Source organism: Cyprinodon variegatus, unplaced genomic scaffold (genome assembly GCF_000732505.1).
Source record: "Cyprinodon variegatus isolate N-32 unplaced genomic scaffold, C_variegatus-1.0 Scaffold317, whole genome shotgun sequence".
NCBI classification, from domain to species: Eukaryota; Metazoa; Chordata; class Actinopteri; order Cyprinodontiformes; family Cyprinodontidae; genus Cyprinodon; species Cyprinodon variegatus.
In genome coordinates, this window is record NW_015150770.1 from 436792 (window position 1) to 460278 (window position 23487).

General features: G+C 40.0%; 1 protein-coding gene across 6 annotated transcripts in view; it reads right to left on the reverse strand.

Moving 5' to 3' along the window:
• Positions 1-23487, reverse strand: part of LOC107090945 (serine/threonine-protein kinase BRSK2-like) — a 149457-nt gene that overhangs the window by 59395 nt on the left and 66575 nt on the right. For all 6 annotated transcript variants that reach the window (XM_015384606.1, XM_015384601.1, XM_015384604.1 and 3 more), the window contains exon 2: positions 9714-9808. In XM_015384606.1, coding sequence (XP_015240092.1) covers positions 9714-9808 — 95 coding nt within the window. The remainder of the gene's footprint in view (positions 1-9713; positions 9809-23487) is intronic.

The following is a 23487-nucleotide window of genomic DNA, read 5'->3' on the forward strand; positions in this document are numbered from 1 at the left end:
AAGGTTGACTGTGCAATGGCTGTGTGTTTCCTGGACGGGACGCCTTTTAAAGTTTCTTTTTCTATGTCTGCTTCTGTCTCCTTGAACCCCAGTGGGCCTCAGCAGATGGCCGCTCACACTGAGCCTGGTTCTGCTGGAGGTTTCTTCTTGTTCAAAGAGAGTTTTCCTCTCCACTGTCGCTACAAGCATGCTTAGTGTGAGGGATTGCTGAAGAGTCGATGAGTCAATGCAATCTGGTGGTTTCTTTAGATAGAGAATTTTCAACCTTGAATCTGACTGGATAATCTGGTAAGTTGTCTCTGTAAAGTGCCTTAAGATGACATGTGCTGTGAATTGACATTATAGAAATATTATGGATCTTCCTGTTTTCCTCCGGCCCCAGAGAGATCAGCTCATACTTTGAGATATTCCTACTTTACTTTAGGACGTGATCCCTGTGTTCTACTCCAGCGTCCATACATGCCCCTGAAGGTCCCAACACATCCCTCATTTCTACACCTTTACACATCCGCCTGTGCTGCCATCAGATCTGTTTTCATCCCCTCTCTGCCTGATTCACGCAGCAGAGGCTAATTAAAGGCGTGTACAGGGTAAGCAGGCTCTGAACTCTGAGGCTAATTAAACCTGATTATGTCCCATATGTTTTTTTATGTGTGTAATAAAGTGTGCTTGTCTGCAGCGACGGTTGGTAGGTTGCAGGTGATACTCTGGGTTAGCCGTCGTCCCTGGTGAACAGAGGCAGCAGAAATATTTCCTATTGTGACTCGTGAAAAAATGGAGCTCATATTTAAGCCTACAGTAAGTCAGGTTGTGCAGGACACAGACAAAGAGGAGCCGCTGTAAATGTAATTACCTTCTGCACGTCTGTGATATTTATATAAAGCAATTAGCACTGGTTCTATTCCTGTGTTGTGGGAGAAATAGAAATCTGTGTGACATTTCACAACCCAGCATCTCTATCCTGAGAAACCTCATTACAAGTGCGAACGCTCTACGTCTCTTTCATGGGGTGAGTCAGTGTGAGGACGTCTTGGTCATCCAGAGTTCAACTTCAGCTGCTTTTTTTTATCCACCTCAGCCACTTCAGCTGCACCTTTTCTGCCTGTCAGGATGTTTTATTCAGCATGACATCAAACCTACGTCGTTTTTTAACCAGATCACGGCTTCTAAGACCCAACAGAAGAAAAAAAACACTCCCACCTGGTGTCTGGGTTGGATTTCAGTCATAACACACTGATCTAATACTGAGTAGATAGATGTACACAGTCTGACTGTAAATCAGCTCCTGTTTGATTAAAACCTCTGATTTTATAGGAAGATTTCATACTTTATACCTTCAGCCTTGCTTTGCTATCCGGAACTTCCTGCCCCTTCATCCTCTTCTCTGATCATGGCAAAGCAAAATAAAGCCCAAATAACAGAACAGATGTCTTGTTGTTTTTTAATTCTGTCATTTGACAGCATAGAGATTGGTCAGGGTTCAACCAGACCTCAAAGTGACCTTCAAACTCTGGCTGGAAAAAGCTTTATCTAGATTTTTCAATCTCTAAATCTAAAATTGATTTAAAGCAACATAAGATAGAAAAAATATCCTATATTTTTCAAATAAATAAAACATCAAAAATGTACAATTTGTGTGATAGATTAGATTATAGAAATGGCAGGATTCTTCAGGGGAAAAAACACATTCTATACATTATAGTTCCATGTTGTTCCTTATTATTTTATTTCAATTTCATTCTAAACTTTGCGTTACATCTGTGACTCATTTAAAAGTTTCAACCTTCAGCATGCTAAAGCATAGTGAAAAACACTTTCACTATTATAAAATAAATCCATTGCTACGTCCAGCTCTATGTGCACAACAGAGCTTTACCACAGATCCTTCCTCCCAGCAGCTATGAGACCCTATAAGCTCCTGCTAACCCAATACTAAGCTGCATTTTTATGCAAAAAGTACCACTTTTTTTTCTTATGTTAAGTTAATATACATTCTCTATTGTCCTGCATGTCATAACCTAGGATTGAATCCAGGGTGGCAGTGGGCTGGTGAGGGAAAGAGGACAAACTGCAATGCAAACACCCTCTAAGTGACAAATTAGAGGGACAAATGACCCTGTGATGCCTTTGGTCAGAAGCAGAAGTATCCTGAGAGAATCCATGCATAGTAGGGGAGAACATGAAAACAGGGCTGAAACCAAAGACCTTCTTGCTGCGAGGCAACAGAACTACCAACTAAAACCACCGTGCTTAAAGGCTACGTCTTTCTAAGACCAACAGAGGCAGTTAAAGTGGAGCAGTAACTAAAGATCTCAAAGCGCAGCAGGATGTTGGAGGTTCTAACTCTGTATTTCTTTAGCCTCTCATTGATCATTGAATAACTCCTGTAATCTATTGCTGCTTGTTCTCTTTGAAGCTGAGGAAACCCTCTTTCTCCTCAGCTCAGACAGGCGTGATGTAAACAGCCACACAAAAATAAACTCCTCAAATATCATGTGGCTAATTACTGTAACATCATTTCTATGGATTTAAATCACATGCTTCCTCTTCAGTTCACCACATACTAACAGCATGTTTCCCCACCGTGTTTATCCCTCTCCTCTAAGGCTGTGGGAACTCTGGGGGACTAAAGACAGACTGTTTCAACATTTCCCTCCAAGCACTAGATGGAAGATCACAAACCTGCCAAAGATCCCAGGCTGAATCCAGACATGAAGTGATTATCCTGCTCCGGCGCTACGAGGCAGGATCACAGCCTCAGTGAGGTAACTTCAGGTTCATCTCTAAGTTTTCAGCGACTTAAAGTGGTTCAGTTCTTACAGAGGAGTAACTGCGTCACCTATCTTGCTGCTAAGCAACACACGAGGCAACAGTTGAAAAGTTTAAACCTCTGTAAGTTCAGCCCAGAGGTCACATCCACACCAGCAGACACCCGGCGGTGAAACAAACCAAAGCAGCCTTTAAAAACCTCCATCGCCAGCATCCTTCATTAAGCACTTATAAAACCACCGGATCAGATCAGGACAGAGCCGATAAACCTGCAGGAAGAACAAACTGCATCCTGATCGAGATTTATCTGGGGAACAACTAAAATAAACTAAGCAAATGGTTTGGAAACTGAATCAAACTTTAGAGCATTTGAAAAGTTTCAAATCCTGTAACTTTAAAAAAATAAAATCATCATCATCCAAACCTGCATGTTTGGATGATGATGATTGCTTCCAAACCTGCCAACCTGCCAAACTTGCCAACATATACTTCCTCCCTCCGATCCTCAGAGATTCTGTGAATCATTTCTAAAGCCAACCGACTCCTCCGATCGACGCCTCCTCCCGCCAGAGCTCCTCTTAATGAATTATGAGGATTGACTCTGGTTACGGCGCGCTGCTTCCAAATCTCTCTTTAATTGAAACACGATCCAGGGCTGAGGGGCACCGGGGGCCATAAATTGGAACATCCGCTTGGTAATCAAACCGCCATCTGTTGCTATGACGTTCTGGGGAGCGAGGAGAGGCCGGCAACTGTCGGCACGGCGCTGCGTGGTCCGACAGACGACAGGGAGCGTTTGGGAGCTTTATGGAGCAACACAAATCCATTCGGCGAGGAGACGGGAGGAGCAGGTCTGCTCTGTGACACCATAATAAAACAAAGGGAAGAAAATGAAGCCTGGAGCAGAATAGAAAGGGAAACAAACACTAAAGATAAAGAAATATGACAAGATAAAATATTGGTCCTACAAACCAGTGGAAAACAACATGGAGTCACTATTAGTACATGTTCAGGAGAGTTTTGGAATACCTGCATAGTGCATCACTGCACACCACCTGGGTAATATTAGCTTGGAAAATCCTTTAACATGCCTCAAATTAAGATAATACTTGAGTCATTGTTGCTTTTAAAATAAAATTATGAGAGTAAAACAAGGAAAACAGCAATTTAAATCTATGATCTGTTTGCAGTGAATAAATCATTTACGATTTAAAGCCTGTTAATAAAAAAAAACAGAAACCCTCAGACTGTCGGACCCTTTCTGTAACAGTGTCCCTTTGACAGACGGCTGCAACACTTTCAACAAGCTGCTAAAACTGCTGTTATTTCATATTGTTCATCTTTAATGTGCCGTCACACTATTTAATACGTCCTAATATTCAGATCAGAGCAGCCGATTGTTCTGGATTTTACTACTGGATTTTTCCAACAATCCTGGAAAAGTATTTTATCTTCTGTAACAACAGCCTGCATTTCATTTTACGCAAATAAAGTGACAAAAAAACATCTTTCTTCTCCATTAAACTGTTAAACTGCATTAGTGTGTGATGTAGAAAAGCAGACAATAGAAAACAATCCGTCTTCAGACAGCAACAGTCTATTTGGTGGGTGGGGGGGGTTGATGTGTGTTGTTCTGTGAACAAAGGAGACGTTCATATGCAAAACATCCTCTGAACATCTCCCAACACTCCGCAAAGTTCATAATAAAAAGGGACGACGAGGACAGCAGCAGCATCTGAAACGCAAACAAGGTGGAGACGATGCCTGGACACGGACAGACGGACGGAGGGACACAAGGACAGACGGAGGGACACAAGGACAGACAGAGGGACACAAGGACAGACAGAGGGACACGGACAGACGGACGGAGGGACACAAGGACAGACAGAGGGACATGGTCCCAGCCTGCAGCTTCACGCAGCTCCATAACTTTGGAAACAAAGAAATGAAATAAACTAATAACTGGCTGCGTGCTGCTATGGCAACGGCTTCTTCTTTAGGAAGGAGGGTTCCTGTGGTGGTGCACACCCCCACCTCCCTGACAGGCACCGGGAGGGAAAAAAGGTTGGCATTGAGCTGAGAAAGCCCAAACTCTGGAGAGGAAAGCAGCAGCGTCTGATTCCCTCGGCCAGTTTATTCCTGTCTGAGCAGAAGCAGCTGCTGGATCTCAGCTGACAGAAACCAGGCTGCAAAGCTAACAATGAGAAAAACTAACCATCATACTTCCTCCTCCCAGCTTCATCTTTAAAGGTCTCAGTTCATAATTTCACGTCAGAATTAATAATTACATCTCTTCTCTCCTGAGTCATGAAATTTAAAATCTAAAAACCCAAACAACTTGTGGTGATCACGAATAATGGGAGTCATTTTAATTAGATTAAATGTTTGCATCCTTCTTCAGTCTGTTGATGTTTATGCATGTCACCATGACAACTAATCTGACCCCAAACTTTCAGAGGAACCTTGCACCAATAAGATGCTGGATTGCCCCCTTTGGGTGATGATGCAGACCGACAGCAGAAAGATTCACTTCATGCTTCATTACACCAGAAATAATCATAAACTTCCAATTTGGAGACGAAATCAAAGGCAGTTCTGCTCTTAGAACAGCTCTACCTTCCAAACTTATCTTTCTGCTCTGACTTTACATTTACAGAGAAATTAATAATAACAATCAGATTAATAATTACTGGTGCAATTAAGAAAAAGTCTGCTGATACTGATTTACATAAACCACAGCCAGAACAAAATGCTTTTCATTCTTATTATGCCCTCTGCAGATGGCTTAAAAAAATCATTATATGGAAATAAAACGAATTGGAACATTAAAGTCGTAGGGAAACGGCTGTTCCAACTGTTGCATTTCCGAATTCTCCTGAGCGGTGCACGACTTTACACAAGTGAATATAAGTGGCCGGCCTCTTGGAAGCATCTTGCTAACCAGTTAGCAACTTAGTGCTAGCAGGTCCACAATGGGAAATTCCATTGGGACCAAGTAGCACTAAATTGGTGACTTAGAAACGACGCTGTCAAGGAACGCTATGGACAGCGGAAACATGCAAGAGGAGGAGAGTTTAGTGTCGGAGGTCGTGGATGAGTCTCCTCCGTCATCCATTTTTTATTTAGAGGAGGAAAGCGGGACGAAGATGTTGTGGAAGAGGACGCCAGGGCGGCAGAAGCTTGGTTTGGTGTAGAAGGCTTCCAGCCGTACATGTTTGAGCCCTTACCTCGCAACGCTGCCAGTTCTGTTAGCTCTACGCCTGCCGAAGACACAGACGTCCATCCCCGTGAACACTGGGACGCAACTCAATGGGAAAGGAAAGGATTCTGATTTCTGATTTCATCCGTTGCATATATTAGCTGCTACATATGAATCAAGATGCCATGACTGAAAAAATTTGATTGACAGATGACCGTTGATATATGATTGGCCGAATTTAGGTGAACAAGCTGACATATAACTAAACTGGCCTTCATAAAATAATGAAAAAAAAACAAAACACAGATTTTAAAACAGAATTTCTTTTTAAATAGAAATGTTCTAACTTTTGGGACAATACGGTCTGATAAAGAGTACATTTATATACATGTTTAAACCAGAATATCAAATTTAAATATGACTTCCCATGACTTTAAAAGTCATTTATAAAAGCATTTACTGTCCCACCTGGACAAGAATTAGTGGAAAACAGCTGGTAGAACTGATGCTGTGATCTGCCCAACTTCTTTTTCAATTAAATAGATTTCCTGTTTAAAACCATGTGTCATTTTAAAAAGCATCCTATTAATTATGAAGCACTTATTAGAGATGAATCAAAATCAATAACAATAAGTTATAAACAGAAACTTTCATTATTCTCCACTGTATTTTCTGCATTTGTTTAGATAAACTGGGATTATAGTTTGATCAGAAACTTTCTTTAACTAAAAGAAAAAATAATTTAATACTCCCCTCCAAAAAAATAAATTAAAAGAACATAAAAACTGAAGAAATAAAACAAAACAAAAAAACAATGAAACTGAAAAAAGAAAATATTCAAGCAAAAAGAAATTCCAAAAACTAGTTTTCAATTTCAACTTTCAAACATGCTGCCCCTAAGTGGGGGCGGGCTTAGACTAATGATTGACAGTTTAGGTGCTTGATGCATTCAGGAACCACCGGAACCAGAAGTTTATTTTTTTAGATTCAACTCATATTTTTCAGTATATTATCTAAAGATTATAAAGCACTACTTTTTAGTTTCAAAGCAGTCAAGTTTCTAAATAATTTTTTAGTTTCATATGATTTTTTTTATCTAGTTTGAAAAGAACATTTTGAACTTTATGGCCCCAATTTATCTCCCTATTATCCTCTTATCATATCTAGCTCTAGTTAAATGATTTTGAACGGGCTGCTACGTTTCATTAAAGGCTGCTGCTCCTTACTGGGTGGCAGCCTGTTTAAAGGAGGATAAAATGTGAATTAAACTAAAGATTTAAAAAATGATTATTATTCATCTCCTTCTGTGTGAAGGCGGTAAGGTTTGCACTAAGAGTTGGGAGCTTTTTTCACACTCAGAGATGATCAACATCCTTAAACTGCAGATCATCACAAACTCCTCTAGACTTCAGATCAGGTCCCTGCAGCCAGGAACCAATCAGCAGCGAGCTCCCTCCCCACTGATACGTTTCAGTTTAAAGCCACAGCTAAAGTTATCTTGGCAGCAATTATTAAATGTTCCTTCCATCAACGTCGGACCCCGCAGCAGCATCAGCGTTAGCGGCCAATTAACTGGAGAGCGAGGGAGAGCTCCCCACTCTGCCCGTTAAGACGAAAGTGGCAAGGTCACCTGACCTCCACCAGCTCATCTCCAAATCACACGGTTTCATAACCAAGCACTTCAGGTTGGCACAGAGGCAGAGAAGCAAAAAGTATTTTTTTAGAAGAAAATTGGTCCCTGCTGGTGATTAACAGCCCATCCAGTCTCATCCTCACTCTGTTTATCTGCTCTGTAAGAGAATCATTTTCTGCTGTAACAGACCCGTCTTTACATGACTAATGCAGACTGAAACACTGGAAGTGCTGACTTAATCTGACAGAAAATAATCCCTTCAAACAGACTTTTTTGGGGGGTTTTATATCGCAGCAAAGCTTCAAAAATGGCCAAAATATTTTATCTTAAGTATATAATCAATTAATTAATCAATTATTGAATTAATCAACTAATTTTGTAATCGATTATTTGCTAACTGGAGTATAGAGACTCTACAACATGTCTTTAGCTGACAGAGCGACCCACTTAGAGCAGGAATTATACCAAGATTGTAAAAAAAACAAAGACTAAAAATATTTTGATTTTACACACTGTTAATCTGCTCTATCCAGAACTCCTCAAGTGGAAAAGTTTTAGTTTCACCTGGATTCATTCTGAAAAAAATCTCCTTTAAGGAACGTTTGGCTATCGGATTATTAATCGATTAATAGAAAAAATAATAAACAGATTAATCAATTAGCAAGATAATCATTAGTTGCAGCCTTAATTCAAACTTTAAATAATTTTTTCTTGTTTTTCTTGAGGGTTCAGCCTCGTCTCTCTCGTTGTTCCTATCAGGATTTGGAGCCGATCTGAGGAAAAGGCTGAGTCACTGAAAGACAGACGTTTCCAACAACAGAATAGACTCTAAAACTAAACAAACTGATTTTAGAAGCACATTCAGACTAGGTCTAAACTGTCCACAGGTCCAGCTGATATCAAGCTTAGATACCTCAGACACCCCACCTGCTGAGATTCACCACAGTTTGTCTTCTATTGGCTCTATGTACAAATCAGTTCATCCAGTAATGAAAGACAGGAAATAAAAGAGCTGCCTTAAGTTCAGCAAGTAGTGAACTTGGAGCAGTTTGTTTCCCAGCAGCTGCAGCCCAACAGATTATTACTTAATAGTTTTAAAACATAAATTTCTTCAGTTTACTAATCTGCAATACTTTTTTTTCTTGTCTTTCACTCTAAGGTTTCCAACTCAGTAGTGCTTGAGCTTGAAAGTTATTATTTTAACTGAGCTACTCTAATTCATAAAGTTGGCTTTTATTTTATTAGATCTTAATCTTTGTCTTCAAATGGATCAAAATTTAAAATTCAAATGCTTTTTTAGCCTCTAAATGCATCAAACAGGCTAGTTTAAAAAAATCCAACAAATATTATGGGGCATTAGTTGCAGCCTGTTAATGTCTTTTTGGCCATTTTTATGACGGATTAATGTAAATAAGGAATCATTCCTAAACCAAAGTAACATTTCTGTGAGAGATGATCAACCATTAAAAAGAAGAAAGTGTTCAACCCGTCACACCCAGCAGGGAATGCGGCGTTGGCCGGTGAATAGGAGTCAGTGCGTCACACGTGACTCACTCGGCCTTCGATTCAGCTGCATCCACCTGTTTGTTCAGGGCGTAGGAGGGACGCAAATAATCACAGGAGCCATAAAGAGCAGGCGCCTGCCGCTGCGTGAGCCCTAACACCTGCTCTGTACGACACCATGGCCGCTTCAATACGTGTGGGTGACACGGTGACAGCTTTAAAGTGCACCTGCATCACTTTTCACTCTATTTTTGGCTGCTGTGGGAGTGAAACATGAATGTTTCTACAGAACCAAGCATCCAACAAGTAAAAGTGAAGCTCAAAACATTGGAAACAATTCCTAATTAAAAAATAAAACAATGATACTGCATGACTTTATCTGGCTGGACTGTTGGTTAGACATTTCCATGATTAGTTTTCAAGAAAGAAAACCAGATCACTCAGGAGGACCTTCAGAAAAGATGTGAGACTAAGAGTAGAAAGCTTAGATTTAAGAACTGCTTAGTAAGTTGGGGAATTCCAGACATGACGGCATCAGAAGTCCCCACAGTAATCAGCACTAGTTAGTTTAAAACATCCTGTTTACATGGCCATGTGAAACAGTCTTACCTTCATAAGAACAGACTCGCTGAGCTTTTCTCTGTTGACGATCTTTATGGCGACCTTTTGACCTGTGACACAGTGGATGCCCAACTTCACCAGACCTGAAACACAAACATTAAACATCATTCACATCAATTCTAATGCAACATGACTGGATTCCAAAGGTCAATGATTTGGTTAAAAAAGTGAACATTCAGGTCAGAGGTCATGAATGGAGGGTGAATGTAAACTGGTTCTCAGGACCTTGAATATTAAATTTTTTTTTCTTTTCCCAGTGTTTTATTTTCATTACACGGCCACAAGTACAGAGCAACAAAATTCACCTTCTGCATTTAACCAATCCCCCTGGGGAGCAGTGGGCTGCCAGTGTGTGGCACAGGGGAACAGTGTGGGGATAAGGGTCTTTGCTCAGGGATCCAGAGAGGCAGTCTGTGGGAGTGGGACTGGAACTCAGAACCTCCGGATTCCAAGTGCACCGCCCTATCCACTAGGCCACCACTCCTGCAAATCTCACAGCAGAAAAGCAATAAAAACCATTCAGTAACCCAGACGACTATCAAAACCTTCACCAAACCAACCTGCTCCCCACCGGTCCGTTATGCCGGGTAAATGCTGTACGATATTTTCGTTGATCTCAGCTAAAGCTCAAACTGTACGATGAAACCGCAGGATTTGAAAAGTTCACAGCTAATAGTGTCTGTTCTTCCACGACACGGCCCAAAACTCTGATGCGATCACCCTGCTCACACTACATGTCAAGAAACCACACGTCAGACTCAGGCGTTGGTCGGACTCATCAACCTGGAAGAGGAAGAACTCCTTTGCGCCAGGTTTTTTGTAAATCGCCGGATAGCTCTGCTTCAACAGCAGGATTTTCTAACCAACACCTCAAAAGGGCCGACTGGATTTCCATGTTTGATTTTCACCTGACCTTACGATTCCTGATTGGGAGGTGGTCGTGTGGTCGGTCCTGAAAGGGCAAAAAGTCGTATATGCCCTGCTTTAGTAAACAACCAAATTCATTCACACCTATTAGAAATCAGGGCATGTTAAGCACTCTTCTCTGCTTCCATCCCTGCTACTAATCATCTTGTTTAAACATTAGAAAAACCGTAACTGTGAAACATGAGGATAATCTGTCATAAAACCTACTAATGAAAGGTAATTCCACTAGACCTGGTTTGTAGTCTCCTTTTATCTGTGCACCCATAGGCGGAATAAAAGTCGGGCATCCTGAGAATTAGCTCTGAAATTTTGCTAACTTTCAATACAAAATCAAAATAATGTAAAACAGAAAATCAGATTAATCAGTTGGTCCCATGTAACCCGTGAAATATCCTCCTTTTACAGTCAGACAATTTATCAAGAAATCAGGTAAAATTTCACCGGAATCAGTGTCTAAAGTCATAAAGTAGAGTTGGCATCAACTGACACGAATTCTTTCTCACAGCAGCTTGGTCTGACCCAAGATGGCCGCTCTGTGGGCACACCTCTCACCCGATGATGTGGGGTCTATCCATGTCTATGGCTGTGTCCACTCTTCATGGTCTATAGATAATGAACCCCATATTCACCAAAAGAAACAAAACTTTTCAGTAAATTTGACCGTCCAAGTTCCTTCCGGGAAAAAAGTTTTCTTCTAGCTGGAAAAAAAACATGGAAAAATTCTGGAAAAAAAATGCCATCTGGGAGAAACTTCCAACCCTGCTACAGAACTCAGAACTTCAGGATTCAAAGCTCTGTGCACTGAGCACTAGACCTCCACCTCCTCATGGTATTTATTGTTCATCTGTTAACGCTTCATTTTAATGTAATTCTTATACATTTTTCTAAGGTCCACATTTGTGCGACCATTTTTTCTATAATCCTTTTGCAGCTGTAAATACCAGAATTTTCCCATTGTGCGTCAATAAAGGGATTTTCTATTGTATTCTTTTCTAAAATTCATCCTGCAAACTTTGCCACATCAGCACATTGGAACAGGACTGAAGAGCCTCAGACCAAAACTTCAAAACTGTATTTAATGAATAAAACAGTCTGCATGCCTTGAACCAAACTTTTATAATATAAAGGAGGGATCCTACTTCACACTAAACCACATCTTACAAATATGAGACAAGAGAATGCATGAAATAGCTTCGATGTTCCTGCTTATCAAACATATATGCTGATGGAGCAACCAGGCAGATATAAATGTAATAGATCTGCCTACTCTTACTCCCAGATCTCCTTTTTGTTGTGCGCCCCTGATAGAACTGTTGTAGCGGAACACAAATGTCAACAAGCAATACCTTTATCTTTCCGCAGCCACAATGGCTCTATCCATCTCTATTAAAGCTCTGACACCAGGGACTGCGTGTCTCACTTTGTACTGAAGGTCTGCAGGCGGCGGAGGAAATGCCACTGCGCATATGCACCTCTTCATTACCTCACGCTGCCTGTACATTTCACAGGGGATCATTTTGAAAGGTGCGTTCCCTGCAGGCGCTTCGCTGGGAAATGAGCAAAGGTAAGAACAATGGGGGTGGGGGGGTGAGGTTGGGGAGTGTTCTGACCAGTATGGCAGCCTGGGGCATCTTTTATGTCACCAGTTAGATCTGAAATGGCATCTGGAATGATGTTGGTCAGGTCTCATTGATCTTCGTGTTCCACAAGACAGAGGATGGCTTCATCTGCGTACCATCAATCATGACAAAGAGACCGCTTTAAAGGTTGTATATGTATATGGACCCATTCCTCCCAAACACCACAGAGTAGTATCCGAAAAGAAGCTTAGAACGGCGGGAACACCGGGAACACCGGGAATGCCAGAGAGTCAGAGGTGAAGGTTTGTTCTCACAATGAAAATATTTGAATAGCAAACTTTCTAATTTTCTGCGTGGATGCACGGTGCAGAAGTGGGTACCATTGCTGACTTGCATCAAGAACATTTCGGGTTCAATTCCCAGCCCAGGTTCTTTCTGCATTGAGTTTGCATGTTCTCCCTGAGCATGCGTGGGTTCTCTCTGGGTACTCCTGCTTCTTCCCACAGTCCAAAATAATGAATGTTAAAATTATTTGGCTTCTCTAAATTCTCCTTAGGTGTGAGTGTGCGTGAATGGTTGTGTCCTTTTTGTCTCTGTGTTGCCCTTCGATGGACTGGCCACCTATCCAGGGTGGACCCCGCCTCTCACCCAATGACAGATGGAGATACGCACCAGCATCCCTTGTGACCCAGCAAGGATACGTGTGATAGAAAATGGATGGATGGATTTTTTCTGTGTCAGATACTAAAGATCATTGTTTTCCATCCAAAGTCATCCAACTGATGATTGGGATCATAACTGCTGAAAAAAAACTTTATAATAATGTTGATCCACAAAAAAATTAAGATGACCGAGTTTTAGCTTTGAGTTCATTTCAAGATCTTTGATACTGAAGGAATATTCAGAAATCTTGTATCAAGCCGAGATGAGATTTAATACCGTAATTTTCGGACTATAAGCTGTGACTTTTTCCCCATTTTTCAACCATTTTTCGACCTTGTGGCTTATATAACAATGTGGCTTATCTATAGACTTTTACAACTAACGGCCACTAGGGGTAATACGGTACCTAAAGCTATGGATTTTATCATCCACCATGTTGACGTCACATTTGCTTCAACAGACAAGTAGCCGAGCGCGCGGGAATGCGGACGTCATCCAGAAGCAGACTCTGAGAAAGACGGACATTGCGAGCGCAAGACAGTTTGTGTGACACCCTCATTATGGAAAACAAACGTTGAAATTCATATGATGCAGCTTTTAAGTTAAGGCAGTCAATTTGGCAGCAAACGAAGGAAATAGAACCGCTGCACGTAACCTTGGAATCAACGAGTCAGTGGTGAGACGTTGGAGACGCCAGCAGGAACAATTCTCTCAATTTAATTGTGTTGAAATGTTAAACAGGAGCTTCCCCAAACAGTTGCCTCTTTCCCGACAATCCTCTCTGTGCATGAACCATATGGTAATTAAACAAAAAAAACCTGCAGCTTATAGTCCGGTGTTGCTTGTTTATGTACAAATCATGCAATTTAGCTTCTGCGGCTTATAGTCCGAAAATTACGGTACATTGGTTTATTCAAAACTTAAATCAAACTTTTCAGAGAAAAACATTTACATAAAGTCAAGAAAATGTATTTTAAATTTAAGAATAAAGAACTGCGAGGTAATTTAGACTCTCTGCTCCCACGGGAACGTTTCTATCACTATTATCAGTGTTTAGGGTTAGGGTTAGGGTTCATTAAAAATTATTAAAAGTCATTAAATTAATATCTTTTTAAATTAAGGCCTTAATTGGCCTTAAAATTCATTAAATGTGATTATTGTGGCATTAAAATTGCTTTATAAAAAAAAAAAAAAAAGTTTATAAAAGCAATTAAAATATTTGCGCAGAACTGCTTTTGGTTGATTGTAAACCCGTAGGTTTGGAAAAGAAGCTGGAGGTGGGAAAAAAGCTAGATTTCAACAAAAGTGGCTGGAAAAAAAGGATAACAAGGATTTGGGACATGGCTGCAGAATCCACTGATGAATCGGCCAATGAATTATTGGGCGAAAGAATCAGCTGTCTGATGTATCAGCCTTTCTTTAATGATCAATAATTAATAGATGTAGTAGGAGGCAGTGTAACATGTTTGATACGATCACCACCTTTGCATCAAACTGCTTGAATTTCTACAGTTTTGCATTTTATTTATCAGAGATACATTTCTGTTTCAGCTTTAACTAAAACAAACAAAAAAAAGGTTGAAAGTTCAGAGCCCCTATGGTTGGCTTTTATTGTGAAGATTTTTCTGTCCAGAGGCTGTAAAGCCTTTCATTACTGTTATTAACGCTCTGACACAGTGGACGGAAAATAATTCGAATACGCTGCTAATAAATTGAAAAGACGACATCGATGGCCCCGACATCCAGGCTAATGTTTCATTACCAAGAAGAGAAGGGAAGTCTAGGGGCCATTCGAGGCCCTTGGACTGTTGCTGTGTAAATAAAAATGAGGCAAACGTCCAAACAATCAACTTTCACATAGCTTCATGTTGCCTGATCATGTTCTGGTTTCCATTCAGAACCCAAACTAAAGCTGGAAGATGAATTGTATGATTTCAGCAGTGATGTCATCTTCATTCCAGACATAAATACCAAACAGGTTTAATCATAAATATGTTTCCACACAGAGACAAAGGAAGGCATTTAGGCTGGAAGCATTGGCCACATGGGTCCACTGAGGGCTGTATACATGACTTATCTACACTAAAAACACATTTATAACCTCATCCTTATCTGTACAGATCCTCCGTATCCCATAATGACCCCCCCAATCTATAAACGTGTAGTTTTTCTCTGAGGAGAAGCGATGAAGCTTAGATACCTAGCAGAATAACAGCCATAGAAATCAGTTTGGATTTGACATTTTTCTGCACGCCTCTCGATTATTGCAAACAAAGAGGCTCCAAACGGGGCCCAAAGTAATAATCCTGACATTTTCCCATCATGAAACATCTACTAAGTTTCTCCCTGCCTCGATGGTCGGCTCTTACATTCACTGTTTGGAACAACCATGCTGTTGTCTGGCTTTGTTTGGGGATTCATGTACCTTTAGAAAGGTTTATGAATGTGATTTCTGTACAATTTGAAGTCTATCAGAGACAAGGATTGATTTCAACTGGAAACATTTAAGATAAATCCTATTTTAGGGAAAATCCCAGCAAACGCAGAGAAATGAACAACTGAAGAGCTCCAGCTCAGACTGCAGGCCTCAGTTGGCAGGTTAGACGATACAGTCATACCTCCTGTGAAGCACGGTGGTGGAGGAGTGATTATTTGGGTTTAATTTAAAGCCACTGTGTCCACCTGCTGAACCACGAGTTAAATATTAAGCAGGTCATTCATCCATTTAAAAAGAGCAACAGAAAGATGTTTTTCAGTGTTGAATTTCTTACAAACATTTTAGTTTTAATTCATTTTGATATAAAATGGTGAGTCATGGTGTTTGCATAGAAAACACCTAAAAGATGAGTAAATAAGTCTGATTAGAAAACTAAGAATATTAGAGGTTTAAATAGATTCAGACAAATTGTGCTGCTCAGTAAATATCAGAGCCAAAGGCCAAACTAACACAGAGCAGGAAAATTCATGTATGACTGCAGCTGAAGTCAAATGATCGATTTTTCTCCCCTAAATCAGATCAATCCTCTCCACTAATCAGATCAATATCTCTGTGACCTTTGAACTCTGCCGACTGAACTCGTTTCTCATCGGTTCCCAGGTGTTTTCTCTCTGCTCTGAGCCTGAAGATAAAGAAAATACTTTTAAAGCATACATTAATCTCCCTTAATGAGACGACTTGACTAAAAGCTGGCCAGAGATACTGAGGACAAAACAATAGAATTTAACTCCACATCTCATCATATACTGCAGTCTAGAAAAAGCTTTGAGAGAAAGGCCTTTACAATAAATGAAAATACCTACTTTTTAAAAAAAAAACTAAATTGGTGACTTAGAAACGACGCTGTCAAGGAACGCAATGGACAGCGGAAACATGCAAGAGGAGGAGAGTTTAGTGTCGGAGGTCGTGGATGAGTCTCCTCCGTCATCCATTTTTTATTTAGAGGAGGAAAGCGGGGACGAAGATGTTGTGGAAGAGGACGCCAGGGCGGCAGAAGCTTGGTTTGGTGTAGAAGGCTTCCAGCCGTACATGTTTGAGCCCTTGCCTCGCAACGCTGCCAGTTCTGTTAGCTCTACGCCTGCCGAAGACACAGACGTCCATCCCCGTGAACACTGGGACGCAACTCAATGGGAAAGGAAAGGATTCTGGTTTCAACCGTTGCGTATATTAGCTACGACACATGAATCAAGATGCTATGACCCAAAAAATTCGATTGACAGATGACCGTTGATACATTATTGGCCGAATTTAGGTGTTCAGGCTGACGTAGAACTAACTGGCCTGCAGAAGATAACGAAAAAAACCCGACAGATTTTAAGACAGGATTTCTTTAAATAGAAATGTTCTAATATTTTCTGACAATATCGTCCAATAAAGAGTACATTTATATACATGTTTATGCAAGAATGATTTGACATTTAAATATGGCTTCCCTATGACTTTAAACAAGCCGAGGATCATTCCTATCCAACCATCCAACCTCTGAACTCACATGTGCCTCCATGACTTCCTCTAAAATAAACAGCTGAAATAATGAGTTGGAATGAGTTGAAATTGTGATTAATCAAACTCGAAGTTAACTGAAGTTATTTTTAATCATGTGAGATTAATTTATTTTCTTACCAGTTTTCTTCTTTTAAATATAAAGTCTTTTAAAAAAATTGTAATGAGTTTAATAGTTTTTTTTTTAAATCAAACTAGCCAGTAGCAGAAGGCCGTATGAGGAAACCAGTTTCATTAATAGCACTGAGAGTCAGTGTGAGGCTCCACCTTCCCTCTTTAATGCTAGAAATCGAAATATTCCAACATTTGACAGTCTGCTGAGATCAGTGTTAGCAGTTTGTTCGCTGACCTTCAGCAGCCACACATTGAGTCACAACTCCATGCATTCATTACGCAGAGGTGGGAACCACAGCATGAAGTGTCACAATGTTTGCCTCAGAAGTGTGAGACGACTGCGTCGCATGTCGGTCACCGTTAGCTCATCCTGGACGTAATGAAAGAGTCGGCTGTGAGACCAGACACGTTGGACTGAAATGTCCCTCTTTTCTCTCATTCTCCATAATTTATGAAATAGAACCTGCTTCAGAAGCCAGCTTCTAGCGACACTGGTGCTTGGGACATCAGTGTTGCTATTCAGTGAAACCCTGGTGGAAACATAGTGGTGGCAGAATCATGCTGGGGTGCTGAAGAAGCTTCATTTGCCCCAAAAATTAAAAGGTTCAGAGGAACTGGGACCCATTTTTACCTCCTTCCAACCTAGAAAAGATCCCAGACGTTCAACCAAACCGTTAGAGAAGTAGATCAAACCTTCCAGACCTGAACCCTGATGGGACCAAACGAACCTAATTAACTTTTACTGATTCCTCCAAGATGGTCCAATATCAGCCAGGAGATGCTAAAACTTGTTGACGGTTAATAAAAACTAAGAGTGTCTTGAATCGACTTTCCTATTTCTGATATTGATATTGCAGCTTTAACCAAATATCGATCCAATATTATATATAATATTATAGTATTAGGATGAACCAAACAGAACTTTTATTCCTTATTAAGGCTGGAACGTTAGAAAAGGCTTGATCCAGTGATATTACTGAAAAAAAGAAAATAAAAAATAGAAAAAATAAAGAAATAATCAATTTAACATATTATTGACAAATAGGTTACATAAAATGGCAACTTTGAAATTAAAATATTTTACTACTGAATAAGATAAAAAAAATATTAATTATGAAACTGGAAGCTTGAGTGAAACAAGTTCTACTCTCAGCTGCAAAGTCGTTTTTGGTATTTAAATAAAAAGTTCAGACATGCTTCCTACAGCAGTAGCGTAGCGACTGTCCCTACCCGACCGGAGGCACGATCCATACTGGAAGAACGATCCGTACCATCGGCTCATTTGCGCAAGCAGATATTCATCCAGTTTTTCATAAATAATGTAATTATGGTACTAAAAGTATTTATTTATATCTTTAAATCACTTAAGAATCCTAAACTGTATCTTAACTTTTTTAATGATTCTTCTGAGACATTTTGATGCATCATCGGACATGCTCACAGCAGTCCGGCTAAATATGATTAAATCATGTTTATCTGCATTTTAGTTTTTTCTTTCTTTAGATTATGCACTTTATACATAATGTTAACATGAAAAGGAAAACATCAAATTAGAAAGAACTAGATTTAGTTAGCTCCTGGAAGTAGCTTAGGATCCCATTTCAGGTACAGACAAGGAAAAAACAGAAAATATTTTAATGCATTTATTTTCTCAGGAAATATATTATTAACCTTTAACACATTATAGTTTAGTACGCTTCCTGTTTTTAGGGAGGGAAAAATGTAATTTAGGTCTTTTTTACAAAGTTAAATCGAGGGCGACCCAGATGTATGTTTGTTTTGTGGAAATGAGCTGATGGTACAGATCACCTTAGCTGGATAGAAAGGATGGACTGGAATCCTGGAGTGGAGCGCGTTACTCCTGCTGCTTGTATCAGAGATATTATATGCAGGCTGGAATAACATTTTATTGTTTTGTTCTGGTTTGTCTGTTTTACTGATGTTGGACCAATATTTGATATGAAAACAAGACTTTCATATTAAAGGAATGCATCTGAGATGCTATTAAAGGGACATGAAGAAGAAATAAATGTGATGTTGTAGCCTGTGGGAGTTAGAGATCATCTACAGCAGTGGTTTTTAATGTAGGGGTCCATCAAGAGAAATAAAAAAAATAAAAAAATTCTTTGTCTCTAACAGTTTGATTAAATGTCTGTTATTAAATGCTTCATTTCAAAAGTTTAAAACAAAGATAAAACAATTATTAACCATAATTATATACTCCTGCTAAATCATAATTACTTACAAAAGGTAAAACTTTATAAAAGTTTATCATTCTCTACATATTTTGTATCATTGGTTATTTTGAAATAGATTTACATCCCAGGAGCTGATGCTATTAAAGGAGCTCTGGTGAGGAAAGGTTGGTGAAGCTCTGATTGAGAATATTTTCATACCAGTGAACAAATGCATCGCTTTTAAAGTTGAAACAAAGTAAACGGTATGAATTAATCCAGCCAGAAAAAAAGAGAACTAAAAACCTGATGGGAATCAGCGCCATCATCCAGGACCAAGAATACTTGTGTTAAAGTCTTATTTTAAGGAGTTGGAAATCAACGTATAAAACTGTCTATGCAGCTACAGAACAAGTAAAACACTGACTTGTAGAAGACGACGCCTGGATGGACCCTGAATGCATCCTCCCCAGAGGGGCTGGATCTCTCAAAGGTTCTGTGTTTCCCTTGAAGCGGATTATTGTGCGAGCTTTCATCCAGAACCAGAGCTGCACACATGGAGCTCAGCAGGGCTTTGATGGAGCTGTCAGGAAACCATCTGTATCCGTCTGAGGAGAATGATGAATTGGGCCAGAACTAAGCCCTGCCCCATTTACATCTTATTACATCTTTGTCTACAAGCTGTAAAGCAAAGTAAATAGACGAATCAATGCTTATCCATTCTGCTGCCCTCATATCAGCCAAAAGTATCGATCTTCTACCTCATATCTGTGCTGTAATTGACCACCGCGCTGTCAGTCATGTAACGCCATCCGTTCATTTGCTGCAGTCTAAAAATCAGAACCGGGAGTCCCTGATGTTCTGGAACATCGATTGACTGCTGCTCCGGCTGTAAGGTGGCCGTCCGCTCCGACATCATGGCCGCCGAGCAGAGTTAATGAGATCAAACAGCAACAGACCTGGACAGTTGATGTCAAACTGAGAGTCTGACACTCAACCCAGATGAAGGAAGTGACTTGAACAGATGAAGGTGTGGTTCATGTCCAGGTATTCAGATGTGGGCAGAAATGGCCAGAGGCTGTTTAACATCAGGGATTGGAGTTATTGGAACCTCTGATCATTTACATCCAGCTGTAGCTCTGATTTTAATCTCTTCAAAGGCAGACTTTAACTTGTCTGCTAAAAGTTTGCATCTCTGAGCTACCTGCCATCCTCCATCTTTGCCTCAGCAACACGTTCACCCTCTTTCTATCGCAGCTCCATATTTCAGCTCCATATTTCAGGTGCAGGGGAGTCTGAACCATATTTGCGCCACCTTCATGGAGGTGGAGACTTAATTTTTCCAGAAGGACTTGGTAGCAATTCAACAGCACAGAAGTTACCAAAGCTGCTTTAGACGCCATGGTGTTCTCTGCTGAATTGAACAACAGACACCAGCTCAGCTCTTCATTAAAAAGTCCAGAGAAGGTTGTTTCTTATTAGGAGTTTAAAGTTTTACAGTGGTCAGGGGTGGGGGGGTCATTAGGATGGTGAAGGTGAGGCATCTCTGCAGCTGACAGAAACTGGACAAGCGATTATCTCTGTGCTGATGGATACATGGAGGTGTTGTAAGGAGGATTGTAGGGATGCTGTCCTTAGTGACAGGGACACCTCCCCAATGTTTGTACCAGTTCATAATTTAAAAAGAACGAGCTCAAAGTTCAGTTCACACAGATGAAAATGAACTAGTTCACATTCATAGTCACTGTATCAAATATTAACTAAGTTCACAAACCTACAAATGAACTAACAATCCTCTACCATAGAACCTCATATACTTTGAATGTGTGATCATAATATATACAAAGAAATGGAAAATACTGGATCAGTCAAGGTATACTGGACGTGCAGTGAAGCCTTTATTTAGCCAAAATACACAGAACTTAAGAAACATTCAGGAACGTTCAGCTTCTGCTGAAAAGATCTGGATCAAAATGATTTCTTCCGTTCCTCATTCAGTAGCAGATATTTGCTCAGATAACTTGGATGCTTTAACTCCATGTGGGAGTTTAAATTTGAAGTGGACATGGCTGACGTACAGACTTGTTTCTTAAGTCCTGGTGGGAACAGTTTGCACTAAAAGGTCAGTTTTTTTCTCTCTAGTCTTCCTTTGTTAGTTGATCAAACTCTGCTAAGTGCTCTGCTAAACTGGCATCAGAAATACCAGCAGATGAGTCTGAATGGAGCAGACTGGTACTGGAAGTAGACATGCTGCTCTGTCAGGTTGTTTGCCGTAATAAGTGCCGTAAAACCTGACGTTATCCGATGAAAAGTCTCGTTATCAATTGAACGCCGACGTGAGCTGTGTGTGTCATTCTTCTCAGAGTGAACGTTGCTCTGGTTCACGTTCATTACTTCAAAACTGATCCGTTCAGTAAAATTAGGAATCGATTCAGGGAATGCCGTTTATTGAACACAATCATGCACGAAAATTTTTCCACTCTAAGAGTTCTGGATAGAGCATATTGACAGACCAAAATGTTTTTTTTCTTTTATGTTGAATGCATATTTTATTTATCTTTTTTAAACAATCTTGGTGTAATTCCTGCTCTAAGTGGATCCCTCTGTCAGCTAAAGACATGTTTTAGAGTCTCTATTCACCAATTAACACTTAATCGATTAATAATCAGATAGCAAAAGAAGAATTTTTACATAATTAAACTAAAATGTCTCCACTATATGAAACCTATCAGAGCAGATTTAATCTGAGTACATATGTGCTTTGTGTGAACCTGACATTTTTAGATATTTATCTTTTTACTTTTATAAGCTTTTCTTTGTAAAGATGTTCTCACCTATTTTGTCATTTTTGTTCCGAGCTGAAGGGAGATCATAAAAGAAAATCCCAATTGGGCAATATAGACAAAAAGAAAATCATTTTCTATCTATGTTTTATATTTCCTTAAACAACAAATGCTGTAAGTGATGTCATTGATGGAAATGTGTTTTTTTTAATAAAAAGATAATATTAAAAACAATAAAATTCCCATTCTAATTGTTTACATTATCAAACTAATTAAAGCAACATTGCATAACTTTTGACTTAAGTATTAGCATAATTTTTAGACATATTAGATTATCTTTCAGGTTCATTTTCAACACTTATGCATTGATGCACTAAGCAGGCAGCATCTCAAACAAACCTCCAGAAATCGAATGGAGGCTTAAATGATTTCTCAATTTTATCTAGAGTAAAAATGCAGAAAGAAATAAAAAACAAAGAGGAATTAGGAAAATATTTGTCGCTATTGTTCTTATTCTGAAAAACAGACAGTGGGAAGTTCTTACCTGTTGGCAAATCAGCAATTAGTGTGAAGAGAGCAGCCGTCCAATCAGCAGACAGCATGAGGAGAGAGCAGAGAAGAGGAGAAACATTGTTAGTCATTAGTTTTAGATAGAAAAATCTACCCGGCAACAGATGACTGACCCTCTGTGCTTTAATTATGATAAATTCTGCATATCTCCACATCTGGATCAACCTGGTCCTGACCCACAAACTAACACACATCCTCCTAGTTGTTCTGAGGATATCTGTGTCAAGGTTAGCCCCCGAACCCCCTATCCCCCCGACAATAGGAATCCCATTGAATTTATTGACTGTGATCTTTTCCTCTATCCTTCTTCCTCCAGATTCTGACAAAAGAGGCTCTCCTTCCTCCATTAATGAGGTGATTAATAAACCAGCTGCCTGATTTTCTGTCTGTTCTCTCATGGAAGATGGAGGGGGAAGGAGAGGAAGAGGGAGGAGGCCAAGAAAGCAGGTCAGGCCTCCAGAGGCGGACAGAGAGGGGCAGAGTTAAAGGTTTCTTGCAGCGTTGGGGTTGTGATGAGGGAAGACATCGACGACGAAAAACAAACTGCAGAACTGAGTGTGGAGGCTTGAAAATGAGGAGGAGCTGAAACTATTCCTGTTTCTATGTTGAACATTTGCATCGTCTGACAGATTAGATTTTTTTTCTGAGTGATAATCATCATCAAACATGGTGGAGGCAGCACCATGCTGTGGGGATGCAGGTTAATGGTTAAACGATAGAGCCAAACCCTGAAGACCCTTCAACCAACTATCCAGCCTAGATGAAGGCAAATCCTGATGTTAGAATGGCCTAATCAAAGCCCAGAGACTTCTATCTGAGACATAATGTTAAAACTTGTCTTCATAGATGTTCTTCATCAAATCTGACCAAACTGGAGCTCATTAGGCTAAAGTATCTCTGCTTCTGTCTCCTTGAACCCCAGTGGGCCTCAGCAGATGGCCGCTCACACTG